The sequence below is a fragment of the Equus caballus genome, chromosome 24 (genome assembly GCF_041296265.1).
Source record: "Equus caballus isolate H_3958 breed thoroughbred chromosome 24, TB-T2T, whole genome shotgun sequence".
Taxonomy (NCBI): Eukaryota; Metazoa; Chordata; class Mammalia; order Perissodactyla; family Equidae; genus Equus; species Equus caballus.
Genome location: NC_091707.1, coordinates 49,290,279 through 49,306,857, shown reverse-complemented (window position 1 = coordinate 49,306,857; position 16,579 = coordinate 49,290,279). Strand labels below are relative to the sequence as shown.

At 44.5% G+C, this 16,579-nt stretch overlaps 1 protein-coding gene across 7 annotated transcripts in view; it reads right to left on the bottom strand.

Moving 5' to 3' along the window:
- Positions 1-6,581: 6,581 nt before the first annotated feature.
- Positions 6,582-16,579, bottom strand: part of UNC79 (unc-79 homolog, NALCN channel complex subunit) — a 240,407-nt gene continuing 230,409 nt past the window's right edge. For all 7 annotated transcript variants that reach the window (XM_070250302.1, XM_070250300.1, XM_070250306.1 and 4 more), the window contains 2 exons: positions 9,408-9,449; positions 6,582-7,757 (listed from right to left, as the gene is read on the bottom strand). In XM_070250302.1, coding sequence (XP_070106403.1) covers positions 7,557-7,757; positions 9,408-9,449 — 243 coding nt within the window. In that variant the 3' untranslated portion in view covers positions 6,582-7,556. The remainder of the gene's footprint in view (positions 7,758-9,407; positions 9,450-16,579) is intronic.

Genomic DNA, 16,579 nt, shown 5'->3' with positions numbered 1-16,579 from the left:
CCCCCATTGATATTTTCTTCAACCACTCCTCGTCATTCTCTATTCTGTCGCCTTAGTTTATTTTCAGCACAGCACTTCTTGCCACCTAAGAACACTTGTTGATATGTTTATACATTTACTGTCCTTCTCCCCCCATTAGAATGTCAAGTGCACGAGAACAGGAGCCCACTCTGGTTTTTGGTCTCATTCATTGTCAAATCTCCAGCCCCCCAAACGTGCCTGGCACAAGAAATATTTGTAGAATTGGCTAATTGATTAATTAATTGTGGGTTACAAATTTAACACCATACACACAGCATAAAGAAAAGAATATAGCATTTTATTTCACATAACCGTTCAGAGTCTCCACCTCATTGTCAGGCAGGGGAGTAGAAAAACCTGAATTTGCAATTTGATGGTATCTGGGCCTCTTCCAGTTTATCTAGTCTCTTCTAGACAACTCCGTCTCTTTTGGATAGATGCCCAGTCTTTGAGCCGTCTTCCCAGGTCTGCCCCCCTGGTGTGCCCAGAGCAGGAGTCTGTGGTCTCTGCTGCTGTGGGAGCGCGGCTCAGACCACGTGGTGTGATCGGGGTCCCGGCAGATCTTGAGGCCAGCCAGAGCTGCCTCCTGGAGAGGTGACTGCCTGGGCTCTTCTAGTCTCAGGGTGACCACTGCAATGTCCAGGCTGTAGCGGTCTCTTTCTCCTGACCGCAGGCTCTGCGCATCATCTTGCTCCCTCAGCACCAGCTGTGGGGACTCCGGAATCTGCACACTCATGCAGCCGGGAGAGGGCTGCTGGAGCTGGGGTGCAGGCTCCTCTTGGCAGCCACCTCTCCCGCCAGGGCTGCATGGGGCTGCAGGCATGGCTCCGGAGGTTCGGGTGTCACCATGTTGTGCGGCTCCCTGGTGCATTTCCATCTGGGCATTTCTACAACATCCTCACCCCCAAGAGGGAAGGTGCAGACGGGCCCACTTGGCCTCTCAGCCCTGCCTTACATTTCTCTTTTTCTTTTGCCAACAATCCACTAAGGTCCAGAAGAGGTGGCCTCTCTTCTACCTCATCCCATCTGACCAGAACTTTCCCTAAATCTGAACCTCCTTCTGCCCCAGGCCATCCGTGGAGCTAGGCTGGGGAACATGGTTTCCTGGGGAATAAAGAACACATCCATTTATTATTTTCAAAATATTGTCCCCATTACACACACAAGGATGTGTTCGCACTATGTGAAGTCCAAATGATGACAGAACGCGCCATATGGAGGAGGATTTCCCAGTTGCTCATTCAAACAGGGAAACGTGGGGGGAGCCTTGAGTCACCGCAGGAAGCCCAGCAGTGTAGGAACGGTGCACTCAAAAGAACTGGAGCCAAATTCCATTGCAAGCTGTGATTTTATTTCAGCAAAACACCAGCTGTCACATGGCATTACCGTGTGAAGAGTAAATGGCGGCATGAACGCCAGGTGCTTAGCACAGAGCCTGGCACACCTAGGGGTAGTGAGTGCTCCTTAGAGGCGGGCTATCATCCTTGTTTATGATTCCCTCTCTGTGCTAAGTACCCGACGGGCATCATTTTGTTTACTCTTTACAAAAATGCCGGCTCCATGTGGTAGGTGATGAAATTGAGGCTCAGCAAGATTCATCGACTTGCCTGTATCAGCGAGCAGGTTGGTATGGACCCGGCTGCAGAGCCTGTGTCCTGTGCTCCCCGCCATCTGCCTCCCTCAGCCCTTAGCCCCGCGTTGAGCACTCGGAGATGAAGGCTCTGGGCACACCCTGCTGTCTGGAACTGGCCTGACTCCACTCTGCGGAGCCCCCGCACCCCACCCCTGCACCCCCAGCTGGGCAGCGTGATTGCCCTCACCTGGAGTGCTTCTGTCCTTCACGCTTGATTACTCGCTGGTTCCTTTCTTTTCCAAGTGGCTACTTGAAGGAGCGGAAATCAGGGCGTCTGCCAGGCAACCCCCGGCGGGGGCCTGTCTGGGCTGCATAATTAAAAAGCCAGCTCTTTGTTCAACCAAATTGTTGGCCCCCACCAATATCCTGTGCATCCTGCGGGGAATAACTGGTGCCAGGGGCTCACCTTGTGCCACCCCATCCCGACCTCAGCTCCTCTGAGCTGGAAGAAACCAGGACGCTGGTGGGCTGAAGAGACCAGCACCAACCTGAAATGAGGTCAAAATGATGGACGTGGGTTTGGAGGGACAGAGCCCCAGTCGGTGGCCATGCGAGTGGAGACAAGGAGTGATGCCAGGGAGAGAAGGGCCACTATGGACTGAGAGCACAGCCCCAAGTCGTGCTTTGCCACTGGCTTGCTCAATGATGCTGGTAAATGCCATCCCTTCTTGACCCCATAAAATAGAGGGTCAGTCTAAACTGGGTGGCAAACTCCCAGGCCTGCAGGGCTGGGCAGGTGAACAAGTGAAGCTCCCAGGGCCTTGTAAACCAACCCAGGGGCAACAGGATGTCTGCAAGGAGGCAGTGGGGGGCTTCTTGCTAGGGAGGCATAAGTCGTTAGTGGGAACTGTACAACACTGGAGGCTGCGTGCTCCATCGAAGGCATTCGAACCAAAAGGAGAAATGAAAAGTTCAAGCTCGCCAAACAAAATATGCTGTGAGCCAAGTTCCGCCAGCAGGCTGCCAGTTGGTGACTTCTGGTCCACACAATTCTACGTGACCTTATTGGTCAGGGGAGCAGCAAAGGACTCTCACCCATCATTTAACTACCAGAATTGTCTATTAGAAAGAACAAGGGCTGTGGATGCAGGCATATCTGGATTCAAATTTTGCTCTATCTCTTACTGAGTGACTTCTACAAATGTTTCGTCTCTCTGTGCCTCAGTTTCCTCATCTGTAATGTGGAGTTAATAACAGAATTGCCTACCTCACATCATTGTCGTGAAGAGTAAGTGCGATTACTGTCTCCAAAGTGCCTGACATGCAGTGAACCCTCATATAGGGTAGCGACGATTATAGTTAATTAGGGGCAAGTCTCTATAGGGCTGAGGGAACTCTCAATAGCTCCCCAATCTAACAGAGTTCATCATCACAATCTTTAATTCATAACATTTTATTCTTTGCCATAAAACTATTATATTAAGTGGGAAACTAAACATGATTTAATTTGTGAGCTATGATTTTTTTTTAATAAATGAATCCCCAAAGCAAGGAGAAAATGCCTTTGTCAGATGAAGTGACGCCGGCTTGGTGGAAATTTATGAGAGATGATCAACAGACAGAGATGCCAACAAGATTCAGCTGCCTCAGAAAAAGCCCTCAGATTTCTCTATCCCATGCTCCTGCCACAGTTTAACCGAAAGAGCTCAGAACCAAAAACAGGGGAGAGAAATTAATATGTACTGAGTGAAGCTGTGTCTTTGAGTCGGACGGCGTTCCGGTCCTAACGCTAACTCTGCCAGCTGTGTGACCTTAGATAAGTCACTTAACCTCTGGGCCTCAGTTGCCTCACCTGCAAGATGAGGATAATAATAACACTGATCTCATGGGGGAAAAGGGGCTAAGAGGAGAAAAGAGAATATATGCAAAGTGCTTAGAACCTAGTACATGCTCAGTACATGGTGGCTCTTGCGGCTTCTCTTGAATCGTCTTCACGAGAGGCTCACCGTTGCTGCTCCTGTCAGTGGAAGGAACTGGCCAGCCTCTTACTAATAACACTTCAGCCATCTCCCAAAGGGCTCAACTTTCAACATGGTTGGTACTATTCCACTGAGTTCCAACCACTCCCTTCATTCCTCTTAAGACGATTACTGTCAAAACACCCAATTTGCCCAATAAACATATTTGCAAATTAATTCCATTAAAGAGGTATATTAAATGATCTGTATTGTCCGATTAATGCCAGAGGCCCTTCAATCCCAGCTCACGAGAGAGTCTTGGTGGATAACCCACCTGCTCTGATCGGAGCCAACATTATCTGGCCTGTTGTAGCTTGGATATGAAGATGGAGTTGCTGCAACCACCTGGCCTCAGATGAGACTCTTAGGGAAGAGATTTGCTGAAAACATCCTGATGTCAGGCAGAATGACACGCTTGCCAAGAGAGCATATAAAATGGAGACTGGACACCTTTAGCTAATGACTACGTTTCAGCTCCCATGGGTCTTGTAGGTCTTGCTTCTGAGGGACCGGCTGAAGGAAAGATCCGATGAGCCTGCAGCTGTGAACTGTCCCCTCATGTGGTCTTCATAGGGCGGCACCAGTCTTCCTGGAGGTCCAGATTCTGGTACAGTATCCCAAGAACCATCACCGTCCTCCACCCATTTGAGCTTTCCATCACCCCCAGGGAGATGGGTAGATAGCTCCCTTTTACAGATGAGGAAAAACAAAGGTCCAGAGAGCTTCATAACTTGTCTAAGGTCATTCAACTAGTAAGAGGCATGCCCACTGTAAACAAGCATGGAATCTATGCATTTGCAGATTTTGGCTCATTCCATCCTTGGGAATCTCAGAATGTTCTGTTCACACTCTGAAACCAGTAGGATTCGTGAGGGAAGGAAACCAGAGTCTATTCCTGGGCCCTTCTCTAAGCCAATCATTAGTGCTGGCCACATCTGGAGCAGGTCAAATTTGTGGGACTCTCTCCGCCCTCTGCTGCTGTCAGAGTTGTCACCTGGGGCTGGTGCGTGGTGTGGCAAGGATCAGTGTGGGCAGCGGTTGAGAGAGCAGTCCTTGGGGTCAGACAGCCTGAGGGCAAGTTCCAGCTCTGCCTCCAACCTCTCGCTAGCCGTGTGGCCTTGGGCAGGGAGCTCCACTTGTCCAGGCTTCCACATGAGAATAAAAATCATAACCGAGAAATTCTATTGAGTACTTACCATGTGTCAGGCATCGCTCTAAGCCCTTTCCTTGTGTTATCATCTCAACAACCCTCTGAGGTAGAACGTGTCCCTGTCTCCATTTTACAGATGAGGAAACACTAATAATGAAATTTCAAAAACCCTGAGGTGGTAGGAAAAATTTATCCACGCAAGGGTTCCACGCAGTGCTCCTCAGCGGCCCTCAGCTGGGCCAGAGTCAGCAAAGGGCCAGACGGTAAATATTTTATGCTTTCAGGGCCACACAATCTCCCTCCCAACTCTTCAACTTGGCTTTTGCAGCATGAACGCAGCCACAGACAATATGTACGTGGTGGGGCTGGTTGTAGTCTGATCACACTTTTACAGAAACAGGCAGTGGCTGTCGTCGACCACCCCCTGACCCAGGTAAACAGCTTCTCCTCCTACTTGTTAGGGCCAATCCTGCTAAACTTCCGTCTGTCCCATCTTTTCCTGACTTTTTTCTGCTAACTCTCTGAGCCCCACTTGCTGGAGAGGCTGACATGACGAGGTAACAGAAGACGAGGATCCTGGGAAATGGAGTGGGGAGCGGAAGCGGGAGCCAGAGAAGCTTGCTGGTCTGTGTCAGCCAGTGAAGTGGCAGGGTCCTGTTGGGTCAAGTTGGCAAGAAAACGCGTCACAGTTCTCAGGGGCAAGGAGGGAGACTTCCCCCGGTGGGACCAAGACCCCAGGTTGTGACCGGGGTGAAGAACACAGGTCCCCACAGCTGGAAGCATAAGATGGGGCCAGTCAAGAGGGTTCATCTCCAGCCCTTGGGGGATGCAGACACAAAGGGAAATTGAGGCAGGAGTCCATTCAAAGAACTGGGCAAAGAAGATGGGGTTGGAGAAGAAACGATGGATAACTCTGGACCTTGTCTGCCAATAGGATGGGGCCGCCGAGATCCTGGCTGCCTGCGGCAGGGGGTGCTCAGGACCAGCAAGGAGCCAGGCCCACAGCTGAGCCTGGATGGGAAGTCAGTTAATCCCCTCGCAGGGAAAGCAGTCTGTGTCTGTAACCCCCTCTAGGAACCCCTGTTCAAAAAGAGAATGTCACAATTCAGCCCTTGCTGAGCCCACTGGGCAGGTGAGGAAAGACCTGTCGCTTAATCAAATCCATCCAGTTCCACAGACACTAATTAAATGCGCACTGCATGCCAAACCCTGGCGATATGGAGACACGACATACCCTCAAAGCTGCCACAGTTTACAGGTGAGGTAAATGCATGCGCACTTCCCCTAACACAGGACAAAATGTTCGCATACGCATACCCAAGCATGACTGGGATGGAGGAGCACTCTGACGGGGGGAAGGCCTTTCAGAAGAGTTTGTTAGGGAAATACGAGGAAGGATCATTTCTACACTCTTAGTGCAGGGCCCTATGGATTTCCTGCCAATTTTCTAAGAATGAAGATCTGCCACCCTGTCTTTCTAGAACTCACGTGAAACACTGAAGCACTCGAAGACTTGTTTTCCCCTGAGAAGCATTAAGATACCAGACTTCCCAGGAGAAAAGAGAAGCCTCTTAATAATCATCAACCTAAAAAAAAGGGAAAGAATTGCCTCATGCCCTCAACGTCCTGCCCAGAGAATGATTTCAAATAAATCGTGTATTCCTCTCACCAGAAGATCTGAAAGAAAGTCTTTTCCAATCAATTATTGTACTTTAGTTTTAAGAGAAGTTAGAAGTTTTAAACATTTAGAAGAAATGGTTGTCAGGAACTAACGTCTAGCTCTATAAACTGATTTTAAAAAACCCCAGGCTCACAAAGATAATAAAAAATGCATTTAATAGCATGTCGATATACAGCTTCAATGCATGTTAAGTCTTCTTTTCGTCAGTGCATTACAGGGAGAGAGAAAAGAAATATCATCTGTGAATGCAGAGTCCAATGCTAAGGAGAACCGCTGATAAATCTTGGTGCTCTTACACTATTAAAATTCCGTTTTATGAAACATAACTCCGGTACAGTGCTCTGTGCCAGCGTGGGGAGTCGCCTGGTCCAGTATGCAATCTACAGTTTTAAATTGAATTGTATACAAGTATTAACAAAAGAATAAAATTTATTATTCACAAAACTAAAGTGGTTATCATAAAGCTTACAAGAAAGTACAGCCTAGAACTAATGAGTCGAAAAACTAGTTTTAAAAATAATAAAACTTACTGGACAGTTCTGGAAAATGATATTATAAAACAAAGAAAACAATTGGCACAGTTTAACCACCTAATTTCTAAGTGCACTTTGTAATGGTCCTTGCAAGCTGCCACTTTTCCCAGGATAATGACAAAAAGCTTCAGTCAAGTGTCACTGGCTTATGGTGACGGGTTTTTTTATTGCATTGCCAAGAGTGGATTTTAAGAAAAAACACTACAAAGGTTTCAAAAACCCTATTTATTCTCTATCATCAAAAATAGCAACAGGGGGCCTTATACAACTTTTCTGTGAGTACCCGCCAGTCTATTTTTTTTTTCTTAAAAAAAATAGAAGTTAGTTAAAGAAAAATGATTTGGTTTTTAAAAAATAATGTAAGGAAACACTTAATCAGATAGCCCAAGGAGTTGTCAGAAATATGTGTAGCAAGAAAGCTTCATTTTTGGCCCTCTCCGGCCTTTGCACGTCTTTTACTAAACTAGAAAGAGAATGTACAGTACCAATATGTTCCCCAACCTGCTTGGATCAAATTGTTTTGTTTTTAAACCCATTATTGCTAAACCAGAGTGTTGACACTGAGAGCCGAGGAGTCCACTCATAGAGGATAAAATTGAGAGGCTGCTTCTGAGGACTGGATCTCCACCTGGGCCATTTTGAACTGGGTGCACTGCAGCCACTTGCGGAGGGCCACCAGGCCAGCGCTGCTCTGGGCCGAGCCCGGCAGCGTCCTGAGGCTGTGGTGGTTCACGTTGTTCTGAATGGCCTGGAGGCGAAGCTGGAGTCCCGCAGATAAGTGCTGTTAAGAAAGGCAAGACATTTTGTTTAGTGTCTTTCCTCCTACCGGTCGCAGTCAACCCAGGGAGTGCCAGCCTGGGCTCCTTCTGCTGGTGGACTTTACACGTGGCACAAGGGCTGTCTGCCCTGAAGGTCAACTCTCAAATTGGGCAGTGCTCAGGGACAGGGATGTAGGCTGGGACCATGTGTCTAGAGTCACCCTGGCCCAAATCCATCCAAATAATGCCATTCCCATTTTGACGCACTCACTGCAACAGGAACTTAAAGCTGACACATCAGTTGATGAGCTGACACATATATTTGTCCCCCAGGAGTTATTCAACGTGTGGTACAATGGGTAACTGCCTGGGCCCTGGTGCCAGGCTCCCTGGGTTCAAATCCTGGCTCCTCTGTGGACAACTCTGGGAACAAGCTTTCCCAGTCTGTTTGGATTTTTCTCGTGGGGACAGTAACATTCACCTCCTGGGGCTTTTGTAAGGATAAATCAGGTAATGGAGTGTTTAGAACAGAACTTGGCACATAGGAAGTGCTCATTACATTTTAATCATGATCACAACCTCTCTGTTCTCATGCTAATGCACATGAAGAAGTCAGGTTGTAAGCTTTTCTTACTTTTCCTAGTTTTTCATCAAGTTCTGTTGGTCTCCTCTAAGAACTTAGTGTAATGTCAAACCACCACAGATTTCCACAAAGCAGGGGGAGGGGCAATTTGGAATGCCTCAAGGTGGAAGTACAAGCACTTTTCACAATAAAAACTCGTACCAAGATGAGGTTTTCAGTGCCTTCACCAGTGGCCACAAACAGCATCGACGCCACAAAGCCTGTGGTCACTGTCGACAGCAGCATTTCTCTCTTGGTGTCTGGGCACCTTGAGGTCACACTCCTTTCTTCCACTAGCATCCCTCCCAATTCTAAGAAGAAACCAGCAAGAAGGCTCCCGTCTTCTCCCCCCCCCTCCCCCGCTACTCCCAGGGCCGTAGGCGGGGCCCAGTTTTGGACAGCACAGGTGGCTAGCTTTGCCATCTCGATGTCAAGTCCCAATAACTACATTTACTAGTCTTGAGTATGTTTGGCCCTACAATGACAACACTTCAGTCAAGGTGGGGCCAGGCAGCAGGAAACAGATTTGGTCAGAGTCTTCCTCCTCCTGGCTCTGCGGCCTTGTCTAAGGCCTCCTTCTGGTCCTATGAGTCCCCATATGTGAAATGAGTAGGGCCAGGTCCCTTCTAGCTCAATTCTGTCATTCACTCAATGCCATCCTTTCTTAATGGAATTCTTCCCATCACAAAAACCTCAATTTTAGTGGTCAGGAAATAGCTCTGGACATGCCTGGGACCAGATCCCATGGGTCTCCTCTGAAGGTAGGGTAGCTTTTCTGCCTGTATTCCAGTCAGTAACTGAGCCCCACTCAGACTCTGGGATCTTCCCCCTCCAGCTACATCCTCATCAGTAGTGAGCAGTAGGACCGTGGCTCCTGCTGTCACGTTGGCCCACAGGCCCCTTCCCTGGGCCCCTGCATTATCAGCCGCCTGAGACCAGGAGCAGGGTGAATTCACCTATCTCCACAGCAAGAGGAGCACCAAGGAGCCTACGAAAGTTATCACATTGTCTGGAAGGAACTGAGCTTCCAGTCCACCGGGGAATGACTTACCTTGATATTTGACTGAATCATTGGCAACCACATAGGTATCAGCTGTATGGAGAAACACAGAAGCCTTGTTATTACCGTTCTCCATTCTCCCACATAAGCTCTGATAACTGCGAGGGAAAACAGGGCACACCAAATCCCTTTAATATAGCAAAAGGATGCAGGCCCCTGCCGTGGAGTCACCCGTTATCAGAAAAATGACTTTCTGAGGCCAAACCCTGCTGAGCTGGTGGCATTTGGAGGTTAAGAAGCGCCCCATGAGTGCCTGAAACACACGCTTCACAGTAAATGACTGATTGTCTCTTGAAAGCTACCAAGCACGGGAAATTAAATGGGTATTTATTTAATTAAATCCTCACTTTCTTGAAATAGAATCTCCTCCACGGGATCTTTAGAACTGAGTCTCCCATAGCATGATGACTCTATCTGCCACTAGTCATTAAGAAAATGTCGCTTGGGAAGCGGTCAAAATGCTTAAGTGATAGGAAAAGACAAGCCCTGAAGTTGCCTGGCTGTGATGTGGAAGGCAAGGCACAGCATGAGTGAGCGGGGCCAGGGGTCTGCACAGTGCGGGCACACACGCAGGTGCAGGCGGGCAGCGGGTCCCTGCTGTGGAGGAGCGAGGCTCGCAGGGCGCAGGTGTCGCGGTCCTTGCCCCTCTGCCGCCTCTCCGATCCGCCCTGAGCCCCTCCGCTGTGCCCTTCCCTGGAGGCTTCTGGGAGGGAGAAGGAGGCTGCCGGCTGAGACAACCTGCGAGGGTCTAAGGACGAGCGTGCTCTCTGGAGTGAGGAAAAGGCCAAAGAAGAAGCTGGGGTTTCTAGCCTGGGCAAACTGGAGGACAGCGACACCATGAACAAAACGGGACAACCAGGAGGAGAGCCTGTCGGATGAGGGGCAGCGTTTAACTGACCTCCCTGTTCACTAGTCATGGCCGTAGGCTGCCAGTCTATTTAACTCATCAGATCAATAAATTACATTTCTCTTTATGCTTTTGTTCCCAAGGCTAAATCTGGCTATTGTTCTGCTTTTAACATTCTGTGGATATATACAATTTGCTATTTTGACTCCATTGATGTTTACTCCTAAACACAGGGATTGCATTGCAGCCATTTAATACTGTCTCTACCACAAACACTGTTTAGACATGGAGTATGGTGTGTCCCAGAAGATGTAATTGGACTAAAACTCAAAATATCAGAAAATGACACCTTCTCCCCTCCTCCCCCTGCCACCAACCCTCATGACAAAACTGGGATTACGAAGGTTGGTGCCAGATAAGGCTATGCTCTCTGGTCATTCGTAGGGCTGGTTCATCTAAACATTCTGAATGGGAATAAATAAAACTAGTCGAACCATCTCCTCCCCAGTGTCTGTATAGCAAAAACAAACCCTGAGGGTCCTAGTGTCTACAGACTCTTGCTGACGTCTGACCTATTTAATATGGAAGCAGGCCCACACGCCTCCTGATATTTGGGAAATACTGGAAATAACTCCCTGTTAAGAATCCGGAGGGACCAGGGGGCACTGAGTCCTCTGACCCTGGGTGGACACATTCCCCAATGCCGTCCCTGGGGCTAAGGACCTGTATGAGGAATCAAGGGGAGCCAAGGGGAATAATGAGGTTGGTTTGAGAAGGCTTTTGTTATTTCCCCACTGATGTAACATGCGACCATTTGATTCTGAAATATACCTGCAAGGGACCTTCAGGTTTGTGATTTATGAATCACGTGACTGAAGGCTTCAGGTCCAACCTCATTGTTGATAGCATTACATAATCCAGCAGTCCTATTTCAGGAATGCTAATTCGACTTACTGAATAACATTTGTTTCAGTTTCCTTTTGCTAGTGGCTCCTACAAAGCTGTCAGTAAGAATTAGACATAATTTATTCTGGGCTCTGTAATGTTATCATAAAGTTGGTTGGGTTTTCTTTTTTTCCTCTCTAGAAACAATATCCAGAAAACTGAAGGACGTTTTAAAAATAGGTTGTTCTTCACCAAAATACAAGTGATACCTTTCCTTTTATCTTAGTTTATGCTACAGGATAAATTGAAGATTTCCTGCTTTGTTGGACTGTATTCATTTCATTCCACGCTTGTTCCAGCCCTCAAAATTAAGATCAGTTGTGAAACTCTCTCTTTCAGCAAAGATGGAGTAACAAAGACCAGATTTACCTTCGTGCCTGGAACAACTAAAATTCCAGATGGACTACAGGGAGCAATGGTTTTCAGACACTGAGCATCAGCAATGCCACACAGTGGTCACTAGGGAGAGGAAGCAAGGAAGGCAAGCCCTACAGTGAGCCTAGCCCACTGCCTAGAGTGTTTGTAGGCAGCAGCACAGGGAGGATGGGCCCAGGCACAGCCTGGCAGGCTTCCTGAGTTGAGGAGATGGAGCCAGGAGGCCAGAGAGGCCAAGGTGGCTGGAAGTCGTAAGGCAGAGTGCTGGAGAGGAGACAAGTGCACAGAGAGAGAACTCTGAAGATCTGTACAGGGCTCCCCGAGTCTTCAGCTGAATCATGACCAGTGCACACACGTGAGAAAACTACCCAAGGCTGAAGAAAAAACAACCCCAAATGATTAGAGTGGTGAGCACACAGGGCCAGCAAGAGTTTGTGTAGCCACAAACTAGTTACAATGGAAAAATCTTCTAACTCACAGAACATCGAGTAGAGTACTCAGAAGGCTACTACCTTAGTAGTAAAGAAACATTCGCCCTAGACAAAATGCTGCTCTGATCCCACCTAACAAAGCTTAAAGGAGGGGCCGGCCCGGTGGCATAGTGACTAAGTTCACGTGCTCCACTTTGGCGGCCCGAGGTTCACAGGTTTGGATCCCAGGCGCAGACCTACACACCACTCATCAAGCCATGCTGTAGCCATGTCCCACATACGAAATAGAGGAAGACAGGCAACAGATGTTAGCTCAGCGACAATCTTCCTTAAGTAAAAACAGGGAGATTAGCAACAGATGTTAGCTCAAGGCCAATCTTCCTCACCGCTCCCCCCACCCCCCGCAAAAAAAGCTTAAAAGGAAATCTCAAAAGGATAAAACTGTTTTTAAGTAATTTAACTATGTCATAGAATACAATTCAGGAATATTTATAGGAATACAAAAATATTCAGCACCCAAGAAAGTCAAATTCAAAATGTCAAGAATTCTATACAAAATTATCAGCATGCAAAGAAGCAGGAAAATGTAACCTATAATAATAAGAAAAATCAATGAATTGGAAAACACTCCAAAATGATACAGATAACATAATTAGTAGAGAACAATACTAAAACAGTCACTATAACTATATTCAATATGGTCAAGGAGGTAGAGGAAATATTGAGTATGTTGAGCAGAGGCATAGAAGAAAATATTGGAAGAAATAATAGTTGATACTTTTCCAAATAATGTACACCATAAATCCACAGATCTAAGAAGCTCAAGAAACTCAAGCACAAGAAACGTGAAGAAAACTATACCAAGGTGTTTCATGATCAAATTACTTGATGATAATGGTAAAGAGAAAATTTTAAAAGCAGTCTGAGAAAAAAAGACATATTACAATAGAAGAAAAAAGATAAGACAGATACAGATTTCTTGTCTGAAACAATGGAAGCAAGAAGACAGAGGAGGAGCAATATTTTTGAAGTACTGAGAAAAAGAAAAACTGTGAACCTAGAATTCAATACCCAGTGAAAATATCTTTCAAAATGAAGGGAAAGTAAATACTTCCCAGACATGCAAAAGCTGAAGGAGTTAATCACCAGGAGACCTGTACAAGAAATCGTAAAGGAAGTCCTCTGGGTGGAAGGAAGATAGAAGTTTAGGTCTACAGAAAGGAATGAAGAACAATGAAAATGACAAATATAAATATGGTCGTAATAGGAAATATAAATAAATATTTAAAAAAATTTGAATCCTAAAAATTCATATGGGGCAACAAAAGACCCCAAAGAGCTAAAGCAATCCTGAGAACACAGAACAAAGCTGGAGGCATCACAATCCCTGACTTCAAAACCTATAGTAACCCAAACAGCACGGTACTGGTATAAAACAGGCACACAGATCAATGGAACAGAACGAAAGCCCAGAAATAAAACCACACACCTGCAGACAGCTAATCTTTGACAGAGGAGCTAAGAATATACAATTGAGAAAGGAAAATCTCTTAAAAAAAACCGTGTTGGGAAAACTGGACAGCCACATGCACAAGAATGAAAGTAGACTATTATCTTTCACCATACACAAAAATTAACTCAAAATGGATCAAAGACTTGAAGGTAAGACCTGAAACCATAAAACTCCTAGTAGAAAATATAGTCAGTACACTCTTTGACATCAGTCTTAGAAGGATTTTTTTGACTACCATGTCTACTTGGACAAGGGAAACAAAAATATAAACAAGTGGGACTTCATTAGACTAAAGAGCTTCTGCAAGGCAAAGGAAACCAGGATCAACATGAAAAGATAACCCACCAATTGGGAGAAAATATTTGCAAACCATATATCTGACAAGTGGTTAATCTCCATAATATATAAAGAACTCACACAACTGAACAACAAAAAACCAAACAACCCAATCAAAAAATGGGCAGAGGATATGAACGGACAATTCTCCAAAGAAGATATACAGATGGCTAATAGGCACATGAAAAGATGTTCAACATCACTAATCATCAGGGAAACGCAAATCAAAACTACACTAAGATATCACCTTATACCCATTAGAATGGCTATAATCACCAAGACAAAAAATAACAGATGTTAGAGAGGTTGTGGAGAAAAGGGGACCCTCACACACTGCTAGTGGGAATGCAAACTGGTGCAATCACTATGGAAAACAGTATGGAGATTCCTCAAAAAATTAAAAATAGAAATATCATATGACCCAGCTATCCCACCACTGGGTATATATCCAAAGAACTTGAAATAAACAATTCAAAATAATTAATTGCAACATTATTCACAATAGCCAAGAAGTGGAAGTAACCCAGGTGTCCACTGACTGATGATTGGATAAAGACAATGTGGTATGTATATACAATGGAATACTACTCAATCATAAAAAAAGACAAAATTGTCCCATTCGCAACAACATGGATGGACCTTGAGGATATTATGTTAAGCGAAATAAGCCAGACAGAGAAAGACAAACACCACATGACTTCACTCAAACAAACACATGGACAAAGAGAACAGTTTAGTGATTATCAGGGGAAAGGGGCTGAGGCGTGGGCACAAGGGGTGAAGGCGCACGTTTACATGGTGACTGACAAATAATAAGGTACAACTGAAATTTCACAATGTTATAAACTATTATGACCTCAATAAAATTTTTTTTAATCTCTTTAAGAGATAACTGACTGTTTAAAACAAAAATAATAGAGCGAGCCCTGATGGCCTAGTGGTTAAAGTTCAGCACACTCTGCTTTGGCAGCCTGGTTTCACTTCCTGGTTGTGGAACCACACCACCTGTCTGTCAGTAGCCATGCTACAGTGGCAGCTCATATAGAAGAACTAGAAGGACTTACAACTAGAATATACAACTAGGTACTAGGACTTTGGGGAGGGGAAAAAAAGAGAGGGAGGAAGATTGGCAACAGATGTTAGCTCAGGGCGAATCTTTCCCAGGAAATAAATAAATAAATGAATAAAGCAAAAATAATAACAATGTATGGCTTGGTTTATAACAAATGTAGAAGTATAATGGATGACAATAACGGCACAAAGCCAGGAGGCTGGAAATGGAAGTTTATTATTGCACGTTCTAATACTATATATGAAGAGGTATGATATTACTTGAAAGTAGATAAGTTAAAAATGTATACTATAAACTCTAAATCAACCACTAAAACAACAACTAAGACATATAGCTAATAAGATAACTAAAAAAACACACTTCTAAATAACCCATGACTCAAAGAAGAAACCAAAAGGGAAATTAGAAGGTATTTTGAACTGAAGGAAAATAAGACCATATCAAAATTTGGAAGAATGCAGCTAAAAGAAGAAATTTAGAGTACTCAACAATGATGATTGAAAAGAAGGTTCTCAAGTTAATGACCTCAGCTTCCATCTTAATAATCTAGAAAAAGAAGAAAATATTATAGCCAAATTTTAATCATTAAAAACTTGATTACTCCAAAAGAAGGCAGAAAAGAGGGAATAAGAGACAAAGAACAATGAGAAATATAGAAAACAAATAGCAAGATGATAGATTAAGTCCCAACAATGTCACAAAACACATTAAATGAAAATGGTTTAAAAACTTCAATTAAAAGGAAGGGACTGTCAAATTGGATATTAAAAAAAAAAAAAGTAACACCCAGCTACATGCTGCCTCTAAGAAATATACTTTAAATATAAACAAATAGGTTAAAAGTAAAATGATGGAAACAGACATACCATCTTAATATTAGTCAAAAGAAAACTGGAGTGCCTTTATTAAGATCCAAGTAGCTTTCAGAGTGAACAATATCACTGAGGATGAAGAGAGCATTTCATAATTTCATTTCATTAAGAAGACATAATAATCCTAAAAATAGAGCTTCATAATACATGAAGCAAAAACTGGTAGACTTGAAAAGATAAATAAACAAATCCACAATTATAGAACTATTTCAATACCCCTTTCTCAATTGATAGAATAAACAGACAGAAAGAAGAACACGGAAGACCTGAACAACACTATCAACAAGCTTGAACCAACTGACATAGGAAACTACAACCAGAAACAGCAGAAGACACACTCTTTTCTAGTGTACACCAAGCATTTACCAAGATAGACAATATTCTGGGCCATAAAACAAGTCTCAATAAATTGAAAATGATTTAAATTATACAAAGTATGTTCTCTGACCACAATGGAATTAAAAATTCATAACAGAAAAATCTCCAGAAAATAACCCAAAATATTTGGAAACTAAATAATATACTTCTAAATAACCAGTGGATCCAAAAAGAAAGCAAAAGGGAAGTGAAAAGAAAGTATTTTGCACTGAATGAGAATGGGAATACAAAATATCAAATTGTGGGATGCAGCTAACCAGTGCTTAGATGGAAATTTATAGCACTAATCATTGATATCAGGAAAGAAAAAAGTCTCAAATCAGTGAGCTATGCTTTCACCTTAATAAACTAGAAAAAGAAGAGCAAATGAAATCTAAAGTAATCAGAAGAAAGA